This window comes from Denticeps clupeoides, unplaced genomic scaffold (assembly GCF_900700375.1).
Source record: "Denticeps clupeoides unplaced genomic scaffold, fDenClu1.1, whole genome shotgun sequence".
Classification (NCBI taxonomy): domain Eukaryota; kingdom Metazoa; phylum Chordata; class Actinopteri; order Clupeiformes; family Denticipitidae; genus Denticeps; species Denticeps clupeoides.
In genome coordinates, this window is record NW_021630047.1 from 472,494 (window position 1) to 492,493 (window position 20,000).

General features: G+C 49.7%; 1 protein-coding gene across 3 annotated transcripts in view; it reads right to left on the bottom strand.

Annotated features, from left to right (window-relative positions):
- The window catches only part of nbas (NBAS subunit of NRZ tethering complex), a 48,007-nt gene that overhangs the window by 7,079 nt on the left and 20,928 nt on the right, over positions 1-20,000 (bottom strand). The window contains exons 28-49 of one of the 3 annotated variants that reach the window (XM_028967958.1): positions 17,043-17,165; positions 16,820-16,922; positions 16,121-16,350; positions 15,774-15,886; positions 13,671-13,784; positions 13,455-13,568; positions 13,220-13,377; positions 12,778-12,855; positions 12,069-12,227; positions 11,875-11,988; positions 11,559-11,682; positions 11,237-11,313; positions 10,906-11,043; positions 10,792-10,818; positions 10,589-10,683; positions 10,382-10,492; positions 9,501-9,751; positions 8,511-8,845; positions 8,150-8,344; positions 7,847-8,049; positions 6,983-7,072; positions 6,700-6,895 (exon numbers count right to left, since the gene is read on the bottom strand). In XM_028967958.1, coding sequence (XP_028823791.1) covers positions 6,700-6,895; positions 6,983-7,072; positions 7,847-8,049; positions 8,150-8,344; positions 8,511-8,845; positions 9,501-9,751; positions 10,382-10,492; positions 10,589-10,683; positions 10,792-10,818; positions 10,906-11,043; positions 11,237-11,313; positions 11,559-11,682; positions 11,875-11,988; positions 12,069-12,227; positions 12,778-12,855; positions 13,220-13,377; positions 13,455-13,568; positions 13,671-13,784; positions 15,774-15,886; positions 16,121-16,350; positions 16,820-16,922; positions 17,043-17,165 — 3,148 coding nt within the window. Of the gene's footprint in view, positions 1-6,699; positions 6,896-6,972; positions 7,073-7,846; positions 8,050-8,149; positions 8,345-8,510; positions 8,846-9,500; positions 9,752-10,381; positions 10,493-10,588; positions 10,819-10,905; positions 11,044-11,236; positions 11,314-11,558; positions 11,683-11,874; positions 11,989-12,068; positions 12,228-12,777; positions 12,856-13,219; positions 13,378-13,454; positions 13,569-13,670; positions 13,785-15,773; positions 15,887-16,120; positions 16,351-16,819; positions 16,923-17,042; positions 17,166-20,000 lie in introns of those variants that run through there. The other 2 variants (XM_028967957.1, XM_028967959.1) reach the window with 2 other exon arrangements.

Sequence of the window (20,000 nt, forward strand, 5' to 3'; positions counted from 1 at the left end):
GTTATACAGGGCGTGTCTGTGTAGCGGGGGTTATACAGGGCGTGTCTGTGTAGCGGGGGTTATACAGGCCGTGTCGGTGTAGCGGGGGTTATACAGGGCGTGTCTGTGTAGCGCGGGTTATAGAGGGCGTGTCTGTGTAGCGCAGGTTATACAGGGCGTGTCTGTGTAGCGGGTGTTTTACAGGGCGTGTCTGTGTAGCGGGGGTTATACCGGGCGTGTCTGTTTAGCGGGGGTTATACAGGGCGTGTCTGTGTAGCGGGGGTTATACAGGGCGTGTCTGTGTAGCACGGGTTATACAGGGCGTGTCTGTGTAGCACGGGTTATACAGGGCGTGTCGGTGTAGCGGGGGTTATACAGGGCGTGTCTGTGTAGCGGGGGTTATACAGGGCGTGTCTGTGTAGCGGGGGTTATACAGGGCGTGTCTGTGTAGCGGGGGTTATACAGGGCGTGTCTGTGTAGCGGGGGTTATACAGGGCGTGTCTGTGTGGCGGGGGTTATACAGGGCGTGTCGGTGTAGCGGGGGTTATACAGGGCGTGTCTGTGTGGCGCGGGTTATACAGGGCGTGTCTGTGTGGCGGGGGTTATACAGGGCGTGTCTGTGTGGCGGGGGTTATACAGGGCGTGTCTGTGTGGCGGGGGTTATACAGGGCGTGTCGGTGTAGCGGGGGTTATACAGGGCGTGTCGGTGTAGCGGGGGTTATACAGGGCGTGTCTGTGTAGCGGGGGTTATACAGGGCGTGTTTGTGTAGCGGGGGTTTTATAGGGCGTGTCTGTGTAGCGGGGGTTATACAGGGCGTGTCTGTGTAGCGGGGGTAATACAGGGCGTGTCTGTGTAGCGGGGGTTTTATAGGGCGTGTCTGTGTAGCGCGGGTTATAAAGGGCGTGTCTGTGTAGCGGGGGTAATACAGGGCGTGTCTGTGTAGCGCAGGTTATACAGGGCGTGTCTGTGTAGCGAGTGTTTTACAGGGCGTGTCTGTGTAGCGGGGGTTATACCGGGCGTGTCTGTGTAGCGGGGGTTAAACAGGGCGTGTCTGTGTAGCGGGGGTTATACAGGGCGTGTCTGTGTAGCGGGGGTTATACAGGGCGTGTCTGTGTAGCGGGGGTTATACAGGGCGTGTCTGTGTGGCGGGGGTTATACAGGGCGTGTCTGTGTGGCGGGGGTTATACAGGGCGTGTCTGTGTGGCGGGGGTTATACAGGGCGTGTCGGTGTAGCGGGGGTTATACAGGGCGTGTCGGTGTAGCGGGGGTTATACAGGGCGTGTCGGTGTAGCGGGGGTTATACAGGGCGTGTCTGTGTAGCGGGGGTTATACAGGGCGTGTCTGTGTGGCGGGGGTTATACAGGGCGTGTCGGTGTAGCGGGGGTTATACAGGGCGTGTCGGTGTAGCGGGGGTTATACAGGGCGTGTCTGTGTAGCGCGGGTTTATACAGGGCGTGTCTGTGTAGCGGGGGTTTTATAGGGCGTGTCTGTGTAGCGGGGGTTATACAGGGCGTGTCTGTGTAGCGGGGGTTATACAGGGCGTGTCTGTGTAGCGGGGGTTATACAGGGCGTGTCTGTGTAGCGCGGGTTATAGAGGGCGTGTCTGTGTAGCGCAGGTTATACAGGGCGTGTCTGTGTAGCGGGGGTTATACAGGGCGTGTCTGTGTAGCGGGGGTTATACAGGGCGTGTCTGTGTAGCGGGGGTTATACAGGGCGTGTCTGTGTAGCGCGGGTTATACAGGGCGTGTCTGTGTAGCGCGGGTTATAGAGGGCGTGTCTGTGTAGCGCAGGTTATACAGGGCGTGTCTGTGTAGCGGGGGTTATACAGGGCGTGTCTGTGTAGCGGGGGTTTTACAGGGCGTGTCTGTGTAGCGGGGGTTTTACAGGGCGTGTCTGTGTAGCGGGGGTTTTACAGGGCGTGTCTGTGTAGCGGGGGTTTTACAGGGCGTGTCTGTGTAGCGGGGGTTATACAGGGGCGTGTCTGTGTAGCGGGGGTTATACAGGGCGTGTCTGTGTAGCGGGGGTTATACAGGGCGTGTCTGTGTAGGCGGGGGTTATACAGGGCGTGTCTGTGTGGCGGGGGTTATACAGGGCGTGTCTGTGTGGCGGGGGTTATACAGGGCGTGTCTGTGTGGCGGGGGTTATACAGGGCGTGTCGGTGTAGCGGGGGTTATACAGGGCGTGTCGGTGTAGCGGGGGTTATACAGGGCGTGTCGGTGTAGGCGGGGGTTTACAGGGCGTGTCGGTGTGGCGGGGGTTATACAGGGCGTGTCGGTGTGGCGGGGGTTATACAGGGCGTGTCGGTGTGGCGGGGGTTATACAGGGCGTGTCTGTGTGGCGGGGGGTTATACAGGGCGTGTCTGTGTGGCGGGGGGTTATACAGGGCGTGTCTGTGTAGGCGGGGGTTATACAGGGGCGTGTCTGTGTAGCGGGGGGTTATACAGGGCGTGTCTGTGTGGCGGGGGTTATACAGGCGTGTCTGTGTAGCGGGGGTTATACAGGGCGTGTCTGTGTAGCGGGGGTTATACAGGGCGTGTCTGTGTAGCGGGGTTATACAGGGCGTGTCTGTGTAGCGGGGGTTATACAAGGGCGGGGCGGTGTAGCGGGGGTTATACAGGGGCGTGTCGGTGTAGCGGGGTTATCAGGGCGTGTCTGTGTAGCGGGGGTTATACAGGGCGTGTCTGTGTAGCGGGGGTTATACAGGGGCGTGTCTGTGTAGCGGGGTGGTTATACAGGGCGTGTCTGTGTAGCGGGGGTTATACAGGCGTGTCTGTGTAGCGGGGGTTATACAGGGCGTGTCTGTGTAGCGGGGGGTTATACAGGGCGTGTCTGTGTAGCGGGGGGTTATACAGGGCGTGTCTGTGTAGCGGGGGTTATACAGGGCGTGTCGGTGTAGCGGGGGTTATACAGGGCGTGTCGGTGTAGCGGGGTTTATAGGGCGTGTCGGTGTAGCGGGTGTTTTATAGGGCGTGTCGGTGTAGCGGGTGTTTTATAGGGCGTGTCGGTGTAGCGGGGGTTTTATAGGGCGTGTCTGTGTAGCGGGGGTTTTATAGGGCGTGTCGGTGTAGCGGGGGTTTTATAGGGCGTGTCTGTGTAGCGGGGGTTTTATAGAGCGTGTCTGTGTAGCGGGGGTTATACAGGGCGTGTCGGTGTAGCGGGTGTTTTATAGGGCGTGTCTGTGTAGCGGGTGTTTTATAGGGCGTGTCTGTGTAGCGGGGGTTATACAGGGCGTGTCTGTGTAGCAGGTGTTTTATAGGGCGTGTCTGTGTAGCGGGGGTTATACAGGGCGTGTCGGTGTAGCGGGTGTTTTATAGGGCGTGTCTGTGTAGCGGGTGTTTTATAGGGCGTGTCTGTGTAGCGGGTGTTTTATAGGGCGTGTCTGTGTAGCGGGTGTTTTATAGGGCGTGTCTGTGTAGCGGGGGTTATACAGGGCGTGTCGGTGTAGCGGGTGTTTTATAGGGCGTGTCTGTGTAGCGGGTGTTTTATAGGGCGTGTCTGTGTAGCGGGTGTTTTATAGGGCGTGTCTGTGTAGCGGGTGTTTTATAGGGCGTGTCTGTGTAGCGGGGGGTTATACAGGGCGTGTCTGTGTAGCAGGTGTTTTATAGGGCGTGTCTGTGTAGCGGGGGTTATACAGGGCGTGTCTGTGTAGCAGGTGTTTTATAGGGCGTGTCTGTGTAGCGGGGGTTATACAGGGCGTGTCTGTGTAGCGGGGGTTATACAGGGCGTGTCTGTGTAGCAGGTGTTTTATAGGGCGTGTCTGTGTAGCGGGGGTTATACAGGGCGTGTCGGTGTAGCGGGTGTTTTATAGGGCGTGTCTGTGTAGCGGGTGTTTTATAGGGCGTGTCTGTGTAGCGGGTGTTTTATAGGGCGTGTCTGTGTAGCGGGTGTTTTATAGGGCGTGTCTGTGTAGCGGGGGTTATACAGGGCGTGTCGGTGTAGCGGGTGTTTTATAGGGCGTGTCTGTGTAGCGGGTGTTTTATAGGGCGTGTCTGTGTAGCGGGTGTTTTATAGGGCGTGTCTGTGTAGCGGGTGGACGACTCCTCTCGTCTGAGTTCATATTTTAATATTAAAATGGCGTCTGTGTGGAGAAAAGTCGCTTCCTCGTCTCTAATCCTTTATTCATGAGCAGTGGGAGGAGAGTAGAGCAGCTCATGAATTTCCATCATCAAGAAAAAAAACGTTGTCTGCAGCATCCAGTGTGAAAAACTACTCTCACACACACACACACACAGCCTGATAAAAGAATTTCACAAGACATTGAGAGGAATAAAGCAGGGCAAGAAGAGTAAAATAAAAAAGGGAGGGATGGGAAGGGATGGATGTAGAGGTATGGGAGTGAGTGGTGGAGGAAGAGGACGATGGGCTCTGAACCCTAACGACCCCATTTGTAGACTGCCCTTACACCAACAAAATACTTCTCCCACAATCCCTCTGGGTCTCCACCACCACTATGTCAACACTTACAAAGTTACTGCGATCAAGGCAGCGGTGGACTGGCTGGAAAGGAAGTGGCCCCGTAATCAGAAGGTTGAGGGTTCGAATCCCGAACCACCAAGGTTCCACTGGGGTCCCCTTGATGAAGGTCCCGTCCCCACACGCTGCTCCCCGGGCGCCTGTCATGGTGCCCACTGCTCACCAAGGGTGATGGTTAAATACAGAGGACACGTTTCACCGTGTCACTGTGTGCTGTGCTGCCCTGTTTATGACAATCACTTCACTTTCACCTCCACTCACCTGTCCAGGGATAAGAATGAAGTGTGTATGTGTGTACTCAATTAGTCAGCACACACACTTCAGCCTTCATAAACACAAAGTCTGCGCTCTAGTCAATAAAACATCCTGAACACCAACAGGTACAGATCAGAACACACACACACACACACACACACACACACACACACACACACACTGTAAACGGCCAAGTTACAGAACACTCACGCTGTGAAAGGTTAATTCACTTCAGCCTCCAGTGGAGTGTGTAACTATCTGCCAGCGACTGCCGGTATAGCAGCGCCCCACACACACACACACACACACACACACACACACAATCATGACTAGCAGTGGTTCTGTTGGAGCCCTGGTGTGAAACAGACTGGATGCTGATGAGGCCTGGACCAGCGTCAGCTGACCTGCAGGGGCCAATCGCAGGACACACACACACACACACACACACACACACACACACACACACACACACGTCCTATCACTTCACTCACCAGTCATCAATATTCATTCAGGCGACCCGACCAGCTCCAGCTGCATTGTGGGTAACGGCGCATGAGTCACTCAGCTCACCTCCATCGCACGTCCCTTCTCTCTCCCCTTATTTACCACGGACCAGTTAAGCAGAAAATTAGAGACGCAGATGCGACAAAAGGCGGCGTTATTATACAATCTGAATACAGCGACTCGCCGTGCACACGTCCGGTCTCAACCCACCCACCCACCCACCCGTCATTCATTCCTTCTGTGTGGCGATCCCTGGCCCCGCCCACCTTTAAAGAGGTACCCCACCATGGAGGCAGTTCCTTGTTTTCCCAGAATCCCGAGTGGAAAACGGCTACGTCTCCCAAGCATGCATGGCACACGTTCCTCAAAAAGGCAGGAGAAGCAAAACAGCCACACCAACACACACACACACACACACACACACACAAAACTTGCAAATGACTCAGCAAATCTGAAGAGTAGATGGTGGAGTCAGCAGTGTGTGTGTGTGTGTGTGTGTAGTTCTGACAGAAATAAATAAGTTGACAGAAGACGCTGTCATGACAGTCCCAATGTGACCTGTAAACACACACACACACACACACACACACACACAAGTGATGCCTTGACAGTCTAAAAGCATCCTCCTCCAACACGCACACACACACACACACAGAGCAGGAAGTTGGACGCTGTCCTCGCATTAATAAATAATGTAAAGAGGATGTAAATAAACAGGAGGGGAGAGTCTGATTCCTCATGACAGATGTGACATTTAGGCCCTGAAGTGAAAAGACAAAGCGCCATCGTCACATCGCCACAGGGGGCAAGGAAGAGAGAGCGAGAGAGAGGGTGTGTGTGTGTGTGTGTGTGTGTGTGTGTGGGACCACTGAGCTGTACAACGATCAGCGATCAGACATGGAATGCACGATACGTTATAACTACAGGGGGGCGGAGCCTCTACCACACCGCAGACTGGAGTCGTGGTGACGATGTCACCCATCAGCAGGTGACATGTGACCCCTCCTCTGTTACAACCCACTTCCTCCCTCCCACCCGGTCTTCTAATTCATCTCACTTCATATGAGAGGAAAGGAGGGCGCGCGCACACACACACACACACACACACACACCATCTGGATACCAGAGCAAAGCCAATTATCCATGAACGAGCAGAGGGACAGAAATGTCAGAGATCCTCCAAACACACCGGCGATGTAATCTGCTGAAGGGCCGAGAGAAGGTAAACACACAACACACACACACACACACACACACACACACACACATTACCACGCGTGGCGCAGGGCGGGGTCACCCACTGATCAGGGCAGGGGACGCGGGGCCCGGCACGTTCTACTGCGGTTTAACCGCTGCTGTTCTCCAGACTTTACAGGGGGACCGCCAGGCTGCATGCTGGGAGAACCGCCTCCTCCGTGTAGAACGTGCTCCGTGAGGTGATACCGTACACACACCGTACACACACCGTACACACACCGTACACACACCTCCCTCTCCGGCCACGCCGCCTTCATCACCATCTGGCTGCGGTACAGCAGCAGCAGCTGCGCGTCCTGCTCGCTCAGACTGAAGGAACGTTCCAGAACGCTGAGAACCTCGATCCGCAGCCGCGCCGGCCTCGATCCGTCCTCGCAGAACGGCCGTAACCACGCCAACACGTCATCAGAACACACCGCCTGGCCCCTGAAACACACACACACACACACACAGTCACACACCCCACCTCTGAGCTCGCGCTGTGATTGGTTTACATCACATACCGATTCTCACCTGTCCTGCACATGCACGTGGACTGCAGAGACGACGCCTTCTAGAACCTTCAGTGGGTCTGGATATTCCTGGAGCACAACTTCATCTCCACTGTGAAGAGCACACACACACACACACACACACACACACGCACACACACACACGCGTGTGAATATAATAACCCGTCTACCATGAAATAAACATCTCCGTGTTGCTCTGTGTACAGCCTCAAGGCCAGGATTTCACACAGACAGGCCAGCGGTGTGTGTGTGTGTGTGTGTGTGTGTGTGTGTGTGTGTTTAAAGGGAGGATTTCACACTGTGTTTTGACTGAACAAAATGGATTTTGAATGGTCTGTGTGTGTTTTGAACTGCTGCTACACACCATGCTACCCTCCCAGTACCACCACATCACCATAAACACACACACACACACACACACACACACACAGACACACAGACACACGCACACACACAGACACACGCACACACACAGACACACGCACACACACAGACACACGCACACACACAGACAGGCTTTTTGGTGTAAGTCACATTCCGGTGCGAGAACCCGGATTCTGGGAGGTTAATTAACAACCTGATTGGACAGAAGCTTTTCAAATCCGACTTTAATCAACTGTGAATTAAATCGATGAAGCACCAGAGGAGGCGTGTGTGTGTGTGTGTGTGTGTGTGTGAAGGAATCCTGCAACGTGGGCGTGTTCAGGATGAGGGCGGGGCCACAGCTGATCACATGACCAGTCAGTGCTCGTGTGAGAGCTACACCACATTCCGCCGGGAAAATTCCCTCCATAATCTACACAAATCTGACATGATCATTCGCGGAGGCCCAAACGTAGTCCACATCCTCCCGTTTAAAATGTACCTGAATCCTGCGACAACCTGCATTACAGCGTCTTCCACCACGCGTTTGATTGACAGGTCCAGCGTTCCCACGGCAGCTTCCAACAGCTGCTGGATCTGCTCCAGAGGTTGTCCATCCATCGCCATGGTAACGGCAAGCTGGTGCACCTTCGACCTCTCTGAGCGCGAGAGGTCATACAGACGACTGTAGCGCTGTAACTCAACCTACACACACACACACACACACACACACACACAGCAGAAATAGATCCTCTGTCCTCCCCGGTCCATCACCATCACGTGTGTGTGTGTGTGTGTGTGTTACCTGATGGCTGGTTTTCAGGTACAGCGGGAAGACGTGTCCAAGTGTCTCCAGGTGGGCGAGCGACTGGTTCAAATGAGTTAAGACTTCCTCAAATTTGTCTTTGTCGTCTCCACTCTTCTTCTTGTATTTCTCAGCAATGTTCTGTAGGCACTTCAGAGCCCGTTTACACACATCAGAACGAACCTCAACAGAGAGCTACACACACACACACACACACACACACATTAGTGACGAGTCCATGTGTAATATGTATTCGTAAAACCACCTTGAGTTTGTGAAGGCGCTCTATGAACTGTATTATTATTATTATTATTTTTTATCCATCCTGTCCTGACTGAAGCTCCTGGCTCTCTAACTTCACCTGATTGGCTGCCTCTGGGGAAAACGTGACTGAGTCGACGAATGACACGGCATCTGCTGGGAGGAGCCGGTCCAGGTATTTGGCACAGGTGTCGAAGGCATGGAGAAACTCCTGGTCTGTTTTGGGGGTCTTCTTCAGCACCTGGGGGTCTCCGGACCAGAAGAGCTTCTTCAGCCAGGCGGCGTGGACGGCGCTGGGTGTCAGAGTCCCACCTGAGCCCAGGGGGATGCGTGTGGCCAGTTTGGAAATTGACAGGACATTCTGACTGGTCAGAATGGATTCCAGAGCCACCAGAGGGTCCGACTGCTCATCAGTCAACTTCCTGTAGTCCAAACCTGCAACGCAGAACCAGGTTCCATTTCCTCTCTCCCTCACACACACACACTCAGACACAGGGGCTTCTGTTATTTGTGAGTGCATCGTTTTTGTGCGCATAGACTTTCCTTCCTTTTTATTAGGTTATTACTTACTTTACTTTACTTTTATTCATAGCAACCAGCAACTCTATTTCGGTTTCCATATTAGCATCATGCTAACTGGTGCCCATTGAGTCCCGAAGCCAGAATGGTGGAACGTTACAACAACCAATAACAACCAATAACAACACATAGGAATCTGTTCGGCTTTATTTAGGATCATACTGCTGCTACGTGTCTCAACCCGCACTACATTATGGGTCCACGGCCGCGTTTTTGTGCTAAATTTCATTGTCTTTCTGCAAACTGTGAATCGCCGAAGCTTCTCGTCTCTCTGTGTACTTGAATATGGTGAGATGACAATAAAGTTCACTTTGACTTGACTTTGCATTTGTTGATGGTGCAGTATAAATAAACGTAGTCAGTATTTGTGTGTGTGTGTGTGTGTGTGTGTGTGTATATATATATATATATATATAGAGAGAGAGAGAGAGAGAGAGGGGATAAGGGATATACACGCAGAGCAGGCATATAAAATTTCACAATAAGAAAAGCCGTCAGTTTTACTGCTCACCGTGAGCGACGGCTTTCAGTTTCTTCAGCAGCTTGACGTGCGTGTCGGGCTTCATCACGCTGCCGATGTTCTGGCCGCAGTCACATGACTCCAGCAGCGAGTAGTAGAGCAGCAGGCGGCTGAGGTCGGTCCCGGACACCGCAGGGTAAACGTACTTCACCATGTGGCTGTAGAACGCTTCTGGATCGTTCTTCAGGGTGGTCAGCAGACCAAGGGAGATGCTGCGCTCCTCGATCTCCTTGGTTGAGAGGCTGAGGAGGGGAGGAGAAGAGGCATGTTCACGCACCACTGCTGCAGCTTCAGGTAACCGCTGCGTGATTTACGGTTATGAAAGAATAGTTATCGGTATAACTGCACTAACAACAGTCCTGCAGACGTCTTGCCACTATTAAATATATAAATACAACCAATCATCAAATCAACATCCTCCAACATGAAGATTGTGGAACTTCAGAGTGAGATGAGCTGAAATAATTCACCGCTCAGATTATACACCGACATTAAACGCTGTGATGTCGCCGCCACACAGGAATTCTGTCACCGGTGTTCTAATGTCATTTGTGTGTGTGCATGTGTCCCCAAGTCCCTACACAATAAAGGAGAGGAAAATGTGTAAAAAGTTAAATGGAATAAAAACTCAACAAACAAAGAAACAAACTTCTGGATAATTACAAACGCCTGTTGCCTCTGGGATGTGTGTGTGTGTGTGTGTGTGTGTGTGTGTGTGTGTGTGTGTGTGTGTGATATTTTGCACAGCGCGGAACAGATGACTTTGGCAGTGTGCAGATTGGGGAGGATGAAGACAAGATCAGATACAGCAAATCGTTTTAACACTCAGACAGAAGTGTGTGTGTGTGTGTGTGTGTGTGTGTGTGTGTTACCCGCTGTCAGTGAACAGGAACTCCAGGTGAGTCATGAACACCTCCCACAGAGGAACACTGTAGCGCCGCGCCAGAGAGACAGAGATCCGATACACACTGTCGTCCAGGGTCCTGCAACACACACACACACACACACACACACACACAGTGCATTCGAGACAGCTGCACAGTGTCTTCCCGGGACTCGAGACTCTCTGACACACTCACTCTGCCAGGCCCAGGATGGTGTGCTTCTTGTACTGGGCGTCAGCGCTGAAGCGGTGGGTGTCGACGCCCCGCCCGAGTCCCTGGAGAACCTGCGCCTGTGCCAGGTCCGTCAGACGCCCCGAATACACGTGCAGATGTTCAATCATCTCACACACCTCCTCCGGCCAATCAGCTCCCGCATGCTCGCTCACATGCTTACTCACCAGGCCAATCAAATCCTTGGGGTCGACCTGGGACGAGGTCAGACAGAGGTCAGGCCACTGGGTGAGTTTAGAGCACAGTGTGTGTGTGACGTGAGGCGGATGTGGGCGTGGTACCCGGTACAGCGGGTGTGTCTTGTCCTTCATGCAGGGCGCCAGGTGGTTGTAGATCTGCAGCGAGTAGTAAAACGCCGCCAGCTGCAGGGACAAGGCGCTGACCGGTTGCTGCTCAAGGCAGCTGTTGGCGTCCAGGACCTGCGAGACGAGACAAGAGAAGAGAAGGAGGCTGGAGACCCGTGATGTCAAACACACATCGGACCCTGACCACAGACCAGGGGACGGCTATCTCTAATAAAGTGGCCAGTGGCTGGACTGGATGTAAACTGGCTCTGTACAGGAACACAGCAGTGACCCTCACACACACACACACACACACACACACACACACCTGAGGTAAGGCCAGTAAATAGGCCAGAGCCAGAGTCATGTCCCGAGGAAACGCATCACAGGCCAACTGGAGGAGGACTGCAGGGAGAGCAAGTCACACACAGAGAGGGAGGGGGTGAGAACAAAGGAAAAAGGAAGGTCAGCGAGCGAGAAGAGTTTTATGGCTGGTGTGTGTGTGTGTGTGTGTGTGTGTGAATGTGTTTGCTCTACTCAGCTTTTCTCTGGTAAGAAAGTTTGTTGGTTTAGTCAATGTGAGATAGAGAACCCATAGGTATATTCTGTGAAAGTGTGTGTGTGTGTGTGTGTGTGTGTGTGTGTTGTACCCTCTGTCGCTGGGAACAAGTTCTGTCCTTCACTGCTCGTCTCGGCCAGTTTTCCTGTCCTCAGGAGAACCTCTGCAAAGTCCTCACGTGGCGTGTATTCATACGAGCTGTAAACTTCCTCGCTCTAACAAACACACACACACACACACACACACACAGAAAGTTGAGTCTACTGGGGTTGAGAAATCAGTCAGACGTACAGGTAGACGGACGGACAGACAGGTGGACAGACGGACGGATGAGTGGTAGGACAGCTAGACACGTAGGGGGACGGGAAAGACGTACGAACGGACCGCTGGTGGAGGAGGGAACTGACCGTGTGGATGTACGGGTTGTTGAACAGCGTCTCGTAGAAAACGCTGCACGCCTGCAACTCCAGATCTGCGTTGTGATTGGCTGAGCTGGCAAACGTGGGCGCCTGTTTTTTGCCCTTTAAAAATGAAAATGTTGAAAAGACTGAATGTAAAACTAGTGGTGAGTGTTTGTCAGTGTGTTATTCTGGACTCCGACCAGTGCGGGACGGAGGTTCTGGATGGACTCCCTCCACCACTGCTTGTCAGAGACGATGTTCAGCAGGGCCCTCGTCGTCTCGCTCGTCTGGGTCAGAACCTCCATGGTCCGGGTTGTAGTTCGGAGCAGCAGGTCTGAACTCTGACCTGGACCGAGCGCCTGAGAGAAACCAGGCCACAGGCAGGTTAAATCCGGACTAAAAGTCAGCGCTGTGATTTTTGGGGTCAAAGTTGAAAGGAATTCACCAGAATTCAGTGTACATGAACTGATTTTTAACCTGATCATGAAGATCAGGGCGCAGAGCCTCTCATGGTTTACAGTTTTAATAAAAACCCAACAGTGGCGACTGGATTAGCATTTTCTGTAGGACTTGAGCTACCCTCACACACCACACACACACACACACACAGCTCTCTACAGAAAAGCCGTCCACTCCCCAGTTCTTTTCCTTTTCTGGGCACTTTGAAGCATCGCTCTTTAATCTAGAGAATTAAGACAGAAGAATGAAAACTGGAGAGCGAGAAGACGCAGACTGTGAAGGGCGAACAATCAAACGGCCTTCTGATTGGACCACACCACAACCCAAATGAATTATGCAAACGAGAGTGGATCTGTAAATGCCATTTTAAATCCGGAATTCCAATCAGTTTAAAAAAAAAAAAGAAAAAAAGCATGATGCAAAAAAAGAGAAACACACACACACACACACCTTTTGTGGGTCAGCATTTAAAACAGATGCTTCTGAGGGATTTGGGTTCTTCTGAAAGTTCACCGCCTGATACAGAACCTGAGAGACAACGAATTGGTGCAATTAACAGGTGTGTGCGCGAGTTACCTGTGTATGTGTATCATGCGTGTATCATGTGTGTATGTGTTACCAGTGTGTGTCTGTGTTTGTGACGTGATTGTCATTGTGAAACACTGCAGCACAGCACACGGTGACACGGTGAAACGTGTCCTCTGCTTTTAACCAGCACCCTTGGTGAGCGGTGGGCACCATGGCACAAGCAGTGTGTGGGGACGGTGCTTTGCTCAGTGGCACCTTGGTGGTTCGGGACTCGAACCGGCAACCTTCTGATGACGGGTCCGTTTCGTTACCCGCAAGGCCACCACTGCTCCATGTATGTGTCCGTACGTGTTTGTGGGGTCACCTGTGTTTGTAGGGCGCTAGACGCTGTCAGCAGACGCTGTATGTTGGACGTGGGACAGTGTGTGAGGGAAAACGCCAGCAGCTCCTGTCGGGCCACAACGTCCCCAAAATTCTCACACTGTCCCAGACTCGCACACACCTCCCAACCTGCACTGTAACCTGGAACACACACGAAGGTTTATTACTTCCTGACTCCGCCCACCTCAGATGACATCACGGCGGCGGTAGGAACGTACCTGCAGATACGAGCTCCTGACAGTGGCTGTACGAAGCTCTGAAGTCCTCACAGCGCAGAGCCTGGCCCGCCAGCAGAGTTAAAACCTGACCTTTACGTTCATCTTCATCCTCTCCTGTAACACACGTGCGCCAGTCACGTTACTAGACTCCATGTTTAGCGCATGAAGAGTGAATATAACCTGTGTGCGTGTAGGATGTGTGCATGACACGTTTACCGGCCACTCGCAGGAGCCTGGCCAGGTCCAGCAGAGACGAGGCCTGGCGATACGCAGACACACACTGGGACACACACTCCTTCACGAGAGAGAGACGGTCCGAGCGCAGACGCACTGAGGACACAACCAGACACACAGGTCATTACCGATGTGTGTGCAGGCCTGTGTGTGTCACACACGTGAGGTTGGGTGTGGTAATAGCCTGGTGGGTGAGACACCCACTTATGAATCAGAAGACCACAAAGTAACAGGTTCAAATCCCACTTACTACCATTGTGCCCCTGAGCAAGACACTTAACCCTGAGTGTCCTCGGGGGGGGGACTGTCCCTGTAACTACTGATTGTAACCCTGAGTGTCCTCGGGGGGGGGGACTGTCCCTGTAAATACTGATTGTAACCCTGAGTGTCCTCGGGGGGGGACTGTCCCTGTAACTACTGATTGTAACCCTGAGTGTCCTCGGGGGGGGGGACTGTCCCTGTAAATACTGATTGTAACCCTGAGTGTCCTCGGGGGGGGGACTGTCCCTGTAACTACTGATTGTAACCCTGAGTGTCCTCGGGGGGGGGACTGTCCCTGTAACTACTGATTGTAACCCTGAGTGTCCTCGGGGGGGGGACTGTCCCTGTAACTACTGAGTGTAAGTCGGTCTGGATGAGGGCGTCTGGTAAATGCCGGGAATGTAGTAAAAAGCTGAAGAGAATTAAGACGCAGTCTGTAGAACTGAAAAGAAACTGAGAAAGACAAGGAGACAAACAGACCTCTGTCTGTAGAGGAAGAGAATTACTGCCTTTGATTAAATATTCATAACTCCGTGTGTCTGCGCAGCACCTGAGGCGCTCAGAAAAAAACCCAATCCCTCGAACACACTGCTCACCACACTACACAACTTTACAATATTCCCACAGACACGAGTGTGTATATTTGGGGTGTTGTGTTGACAGCTGTGTAAGATGTAAATGTTTGGGGAAAACAGAGGATGATGTGAAAAACACACACACACACACACACACACACACACACACACACACACACACACACACACACACACACACAGACGTCACATGAATTAAATGCTATTTAAATATTTTGATACATTTAAAACCATTACATTTTACATTACAGGTTAAAAAACATGAATAAATGTGTGTGCGCGTGTTAAAATGTGATTGTCGTTGTGATACACTGCAGCACAGCACACAGTGTCACGGTGAAACGTGTCCTCTGTATTTAACAGTCACCCTCGGTGACAGTGGGCACCATGACAGGCGCCCGGGGAGCAGCGTGTGGGGACGGGACCTTCATCAAGGGGACCTCGGTGGCACCTTGGCGGTTCGGGATTCGAACCGGCAACCTTCTGATTACGGGACCACTTCCTTAACCATTAGAACCACCACTGTGTGTGTGTGTGTGTGTGTGTGTGTGTGTGTGTGTGTGTGTGCAGAATTCTGTATTAGTTGTAGAGGCTAGAAGGGAGTTACAGTGATCCAGTCGTGAGGTTACTAGGGACAGAACCATGTAGCTTCTCAGGAAGAGCCAGATCTCCATACTACCATCTCAGTAGAATGATGTCTGATGATGTTGATGTCTGTAGGATCAGCAGTGGGTTTCTTTAAAGGCAGTTGGCACCTGAGCTGAGCTAACTGAACCATTTATGATGTGAGAATTGAAGGGGAAAAGGTCTGGAGAGAGAGGATTGGATCCAGTGGACAGGTTGCCTGAAGTGGTGGGACTGGGGACATGTTATCGGGTAATAACAGCCTGTAGACGGTTAATTCGCAGAGGATTATCAGAGCAGCAAATGGGTCAACATGGCAGGTCATTACACAGATTATGTGTGTGCAAACACACACACAACATACAAAACCACTCAATTCAGTGTGACTGTTTGACTGGGATTTTATAGTCATAACAAATAAGAAAATTTGTTCCAAAGCTCTTGTCTCTGCAGAAAACTGTTGCTATGGAGATCTGTGGGCGAATCAGAGTGGAGTTTCTCAGGTGAAGTCGGGACAGTATCTGACTGAGTCTCAACTGACCAGCATACTTACAAACATGCATATGTGGGCCCACACACACACACACACACATACACACACACACACCTTGCAGAGGAAGGATTTTGACGTTGAACTCCTCCAGCTGAGACACGGCACTGATGAGATCCAGCTCTTCCTGGACATGTTGAGGGCAGTCAGATATCAGCTGGAGACAGGTGCTGTAACACACACACACACACACACACACAGAATAATAATTCATTCAGTAGCACCGTGACCCATATCCAGAACCTTCAGTATATGGTGTGTCTCTCATGATTTCAGATGCATGGAGCAGCTGTAGAATCTAAAATAGACCCCCTCCTACCCAGCAAATGAACTGATACAGCAGTGTGTGTGTATGTGTGTGTGTGTGTGTGAGAGAGTGTGTGTGTGAGAGTGTGTGTGTTTACCCTGCCAGGGCCATGCAGGGATCCCGGACCGTGGTGGAGGAGTTGAAATATTCCCGCGCCGCCTCCAGCACCAACTCCACACTACGCTGGTAGGACACGCGGGCGTGGCCTTTCCCCCGGAACGAGACGCTGATGGGCGTGTCCTGGGACACAGCACTGCAGTGCATCAACTGACCCGCCAGTCTGATGTTGTCCTGACGACCAGAACACAGGAGGCTCTCCGTAAAGATCTGAAAGAGTCACAAAGATGTAAACTTTCTACACATAACAAACCATAATTATAATTATTTTAATTTTCACATAAACGCCAGCATGAATCCATCCATTCTGGTCCAAAATAATCTGAGACCGTCAAACGGCACCAAGCCCATAATCCCCTGCAGGGTGAGCTGCTTCCTGAGTTAAACAGAAGAGAGAAACGGCGTGGACAGCAGATGCTGCAGCTCCGCCCGTCCTCATTACACCAAGACTCGTTATGAAGGGGAGGCTTAAATAAAGGACGCTTCAGATTCAGTGCGGAAGGAGGAGATGAACATGAGAGACAGGAGTGAAGATGAGTTCTTAATCAGAGGAGCCTCTCTTTACCAGACTGCATGTTAAACTCACACGAGAACGCGCATCAAGAGACTGGGGTTCTAAAGAGGTGTATTAACCATGTAATACCTGTGTAATAAAGGTGTATTAATCGTGTAAAAATACCTCATTGCAGACTTTGGGCTCCAGGCAGGTATAAACAGATTTCTGCATCTCCAACAGGTCCTGCAGGAGCTCCCTCCACATGTTCTCACTGGCTGGAGGAATCCTATTCTCACACACACATACAAAACATGTATGTGTGTGTTATACTTGTGTATAATACATGCAGGACTTTGTTTACATACAAACGCAACGTAACACAAAGTGTGTGTGTGTGTGTGCATACTTGCGTCCCATATGTCTGGTCAGTTTGATCATAAGCTGTCGTGCTTCCTCTGGGCTTTTCTGACTCTTCTTCACAAAGGAGACCGGCTTTGGTAAACCCTGCTTCTCCAGAACCTCCACAACACTGAGACACACACAAAATGTAACTGTACTGAGCATCACACGAAGAACACGGACACGCCATATTTCAATACAGAGGAACGCCCGTCGGCTCCACATGCAGACTTTGCAACTCAAATTCTCCGTGGTTTTCAGCTTTTTCCGCTCTTCAGAGCCGCTGACAGGCACATGAAAGCACAGAGTGAAGAACGCGGTGGTGTTCTAACTTCTGAACACAGCAGACAAATGTGTGAATCGGTAAAAAGGGGGGCACCTCCGGGGCTGATAGGAAATAAAAATGGAACTAGAACTATAGATATGACAAGTATATCCTTCTACAACTGCACTATATAACTAATATAACTTTAAAAAGTTGTCTTCGCCCTCGATCCCCCATAACCGCATTAGTGACTAACACTATAAAACGTAATAAACGTCACCTGAACGTTATAAACATTACAGACATTATAAAGCGTAATAAACGTCACCTGAACATTATAACCATGACGAACACTATGAAGCGTAATAAACGTCACCTGAACATTATAAACATTACAGACATTATAAAGCGTAATAAACGTCACCTGAACTTTATAACCATGACGAACACTATGAAGCGTAATAAACGTCACCTGAACTTTATAACCATGACGAACACTATGAAGCGTAATAAACGTCACCTGAACGTTATAAACATTACAGACATTATAAAACGCAATAAACGTCACCTGAACATTATAACCATGACGAACACTATGAAGCGTAATAAACGTCACCTGAACGTTATAAACATTACAGACATTATAAAACGTAATAAACGTCACCTGAACGTTATAAACATTACAGACATTATAAAACGTAATAACGTCACCTGAACATTATAACCATGACGAACACTATGAAGCGTAATAAACGTCACCTGAACATTATAACCATGACGTACACTATGAAGCGTAATAAACGTCACCTGAACATTATAACCATGACGAACACTATGAAGCGTAATAAACGTCACCTGAACGTTATAAACATTACAGACATTATAAAACGTAATAAACGTCACCTGAACATTATAACCATGACGAACACTATGAAGCGTAATAAACGTCACCTGAACATTATAACCATGACGAACACTATGAAGCGTAATAAACGTCACCTGAACATTATAACCATGACGAACACTATGAAGCGTAATAAACGTCACCTGAACATTATAACCATGACGAACACTATGAAGCGTAATAAACGTCACCTGAACATTATAACCATGACGAACACTATGAAGCGTAATAAACGTCACCTGAACGTTATAAACATTACAGACATTATAAAACGTAATAAACGTCACCTGAACATTATAACCATGACGAACACTATGAAGCGTAATAAACGTCACCTGAACATTATAACCATGACGAACACTATGAAGCGTAATAAACGTCACCTGAACATTATAACCATGACGAACACTATGAAGTGTTACAAACGTCACCTGAACTTTATAACCATGACGAACACTATGAAGCGTAATAAACGTCACCTGAACATTATAACCATGACGAACACTATGAAGCGTAATAAACGTCACCTGAACATTATAACCATGACGAACACTATGAAGCGTAATAAACGTCACCTGAACGTTATAAACATTACAGACATTATAAAACGCAATAAACGTCACCTGAACATTATAACCATGACGAACACTATGAAGCGTAATAAACGTCACCTGAACGTTATAAACATTACAGACATTATAAAACGTAATAAACGTCACCTGAACGTTATAAACATTACAGACATTATAAAACGTAATAAACGTCACCTGAACATTATAACCATGACGAACACTATGAAGCGTAATAAACGTCACCTGAACATTATAACCATGACGTACACTATGAAGCGTAATAAACGTCACCTGAACATTATAACCATGACGAACACTATGAAGCGTAATAAACGTCACCTGAACGTTATAAACATTACAGACATTATAAAACGTAATAAACGTCACCTGAACATTATAACCATGACGAACACTATGAAGCGTAATAAACGTCACCTGAACATTATAACCATGACGAACACTATGAAGCGTAATAAACGTCACCTGAACATTATAACCATGACGAACACTATGAAGCGTAATAAACGTCACCTGAACATTATAACCATGACGAACACTATGAAGCGTAATAAACGTCACCTGAACATTATAACCATGACGAACACTATGAAGCGTAATAAACGTCACCTGAACGTTATAAACATTACAGACATTATAAAACGTAATAAACGTCACCTGAACATTATAACCATGACGAACACTATGAAGCGTAATAAACGTCACCTGAACATTATAACCATGACGAACACTATGAGCGTAATAAACGTCACCTGAACATTATAACCATGACGAACACTATGAAGTGTTACAAACGTCACCTGAACTTTATAACCATGACGAACACTATGAAGCGTAATAAACGTCACCTGAACATTATAACCATGACGAACACTATGAAGCGTAATAAACGTCACCTGAACATTATAACCATGACGAACACTATGAAGCGTAATAAACGTCACCTGAACATTATAACCATGACGAACACTATGAAGCGTAATAAACGTCACCTGAACATTATAACCATGACGAACACTATGAAGCGTAATAAACGTCACCTGAACATTATAACCATGACGAACACTATGAAGCGTAATAAACGTCACCTGAACATTATAACCATGACGAACACTATGAAGCGTAATAAACGTCACCTGAACGTTATAAACATTACAGACATTATAAAACGTAATAAACGTCACCTGAACATTATAAACATTACAG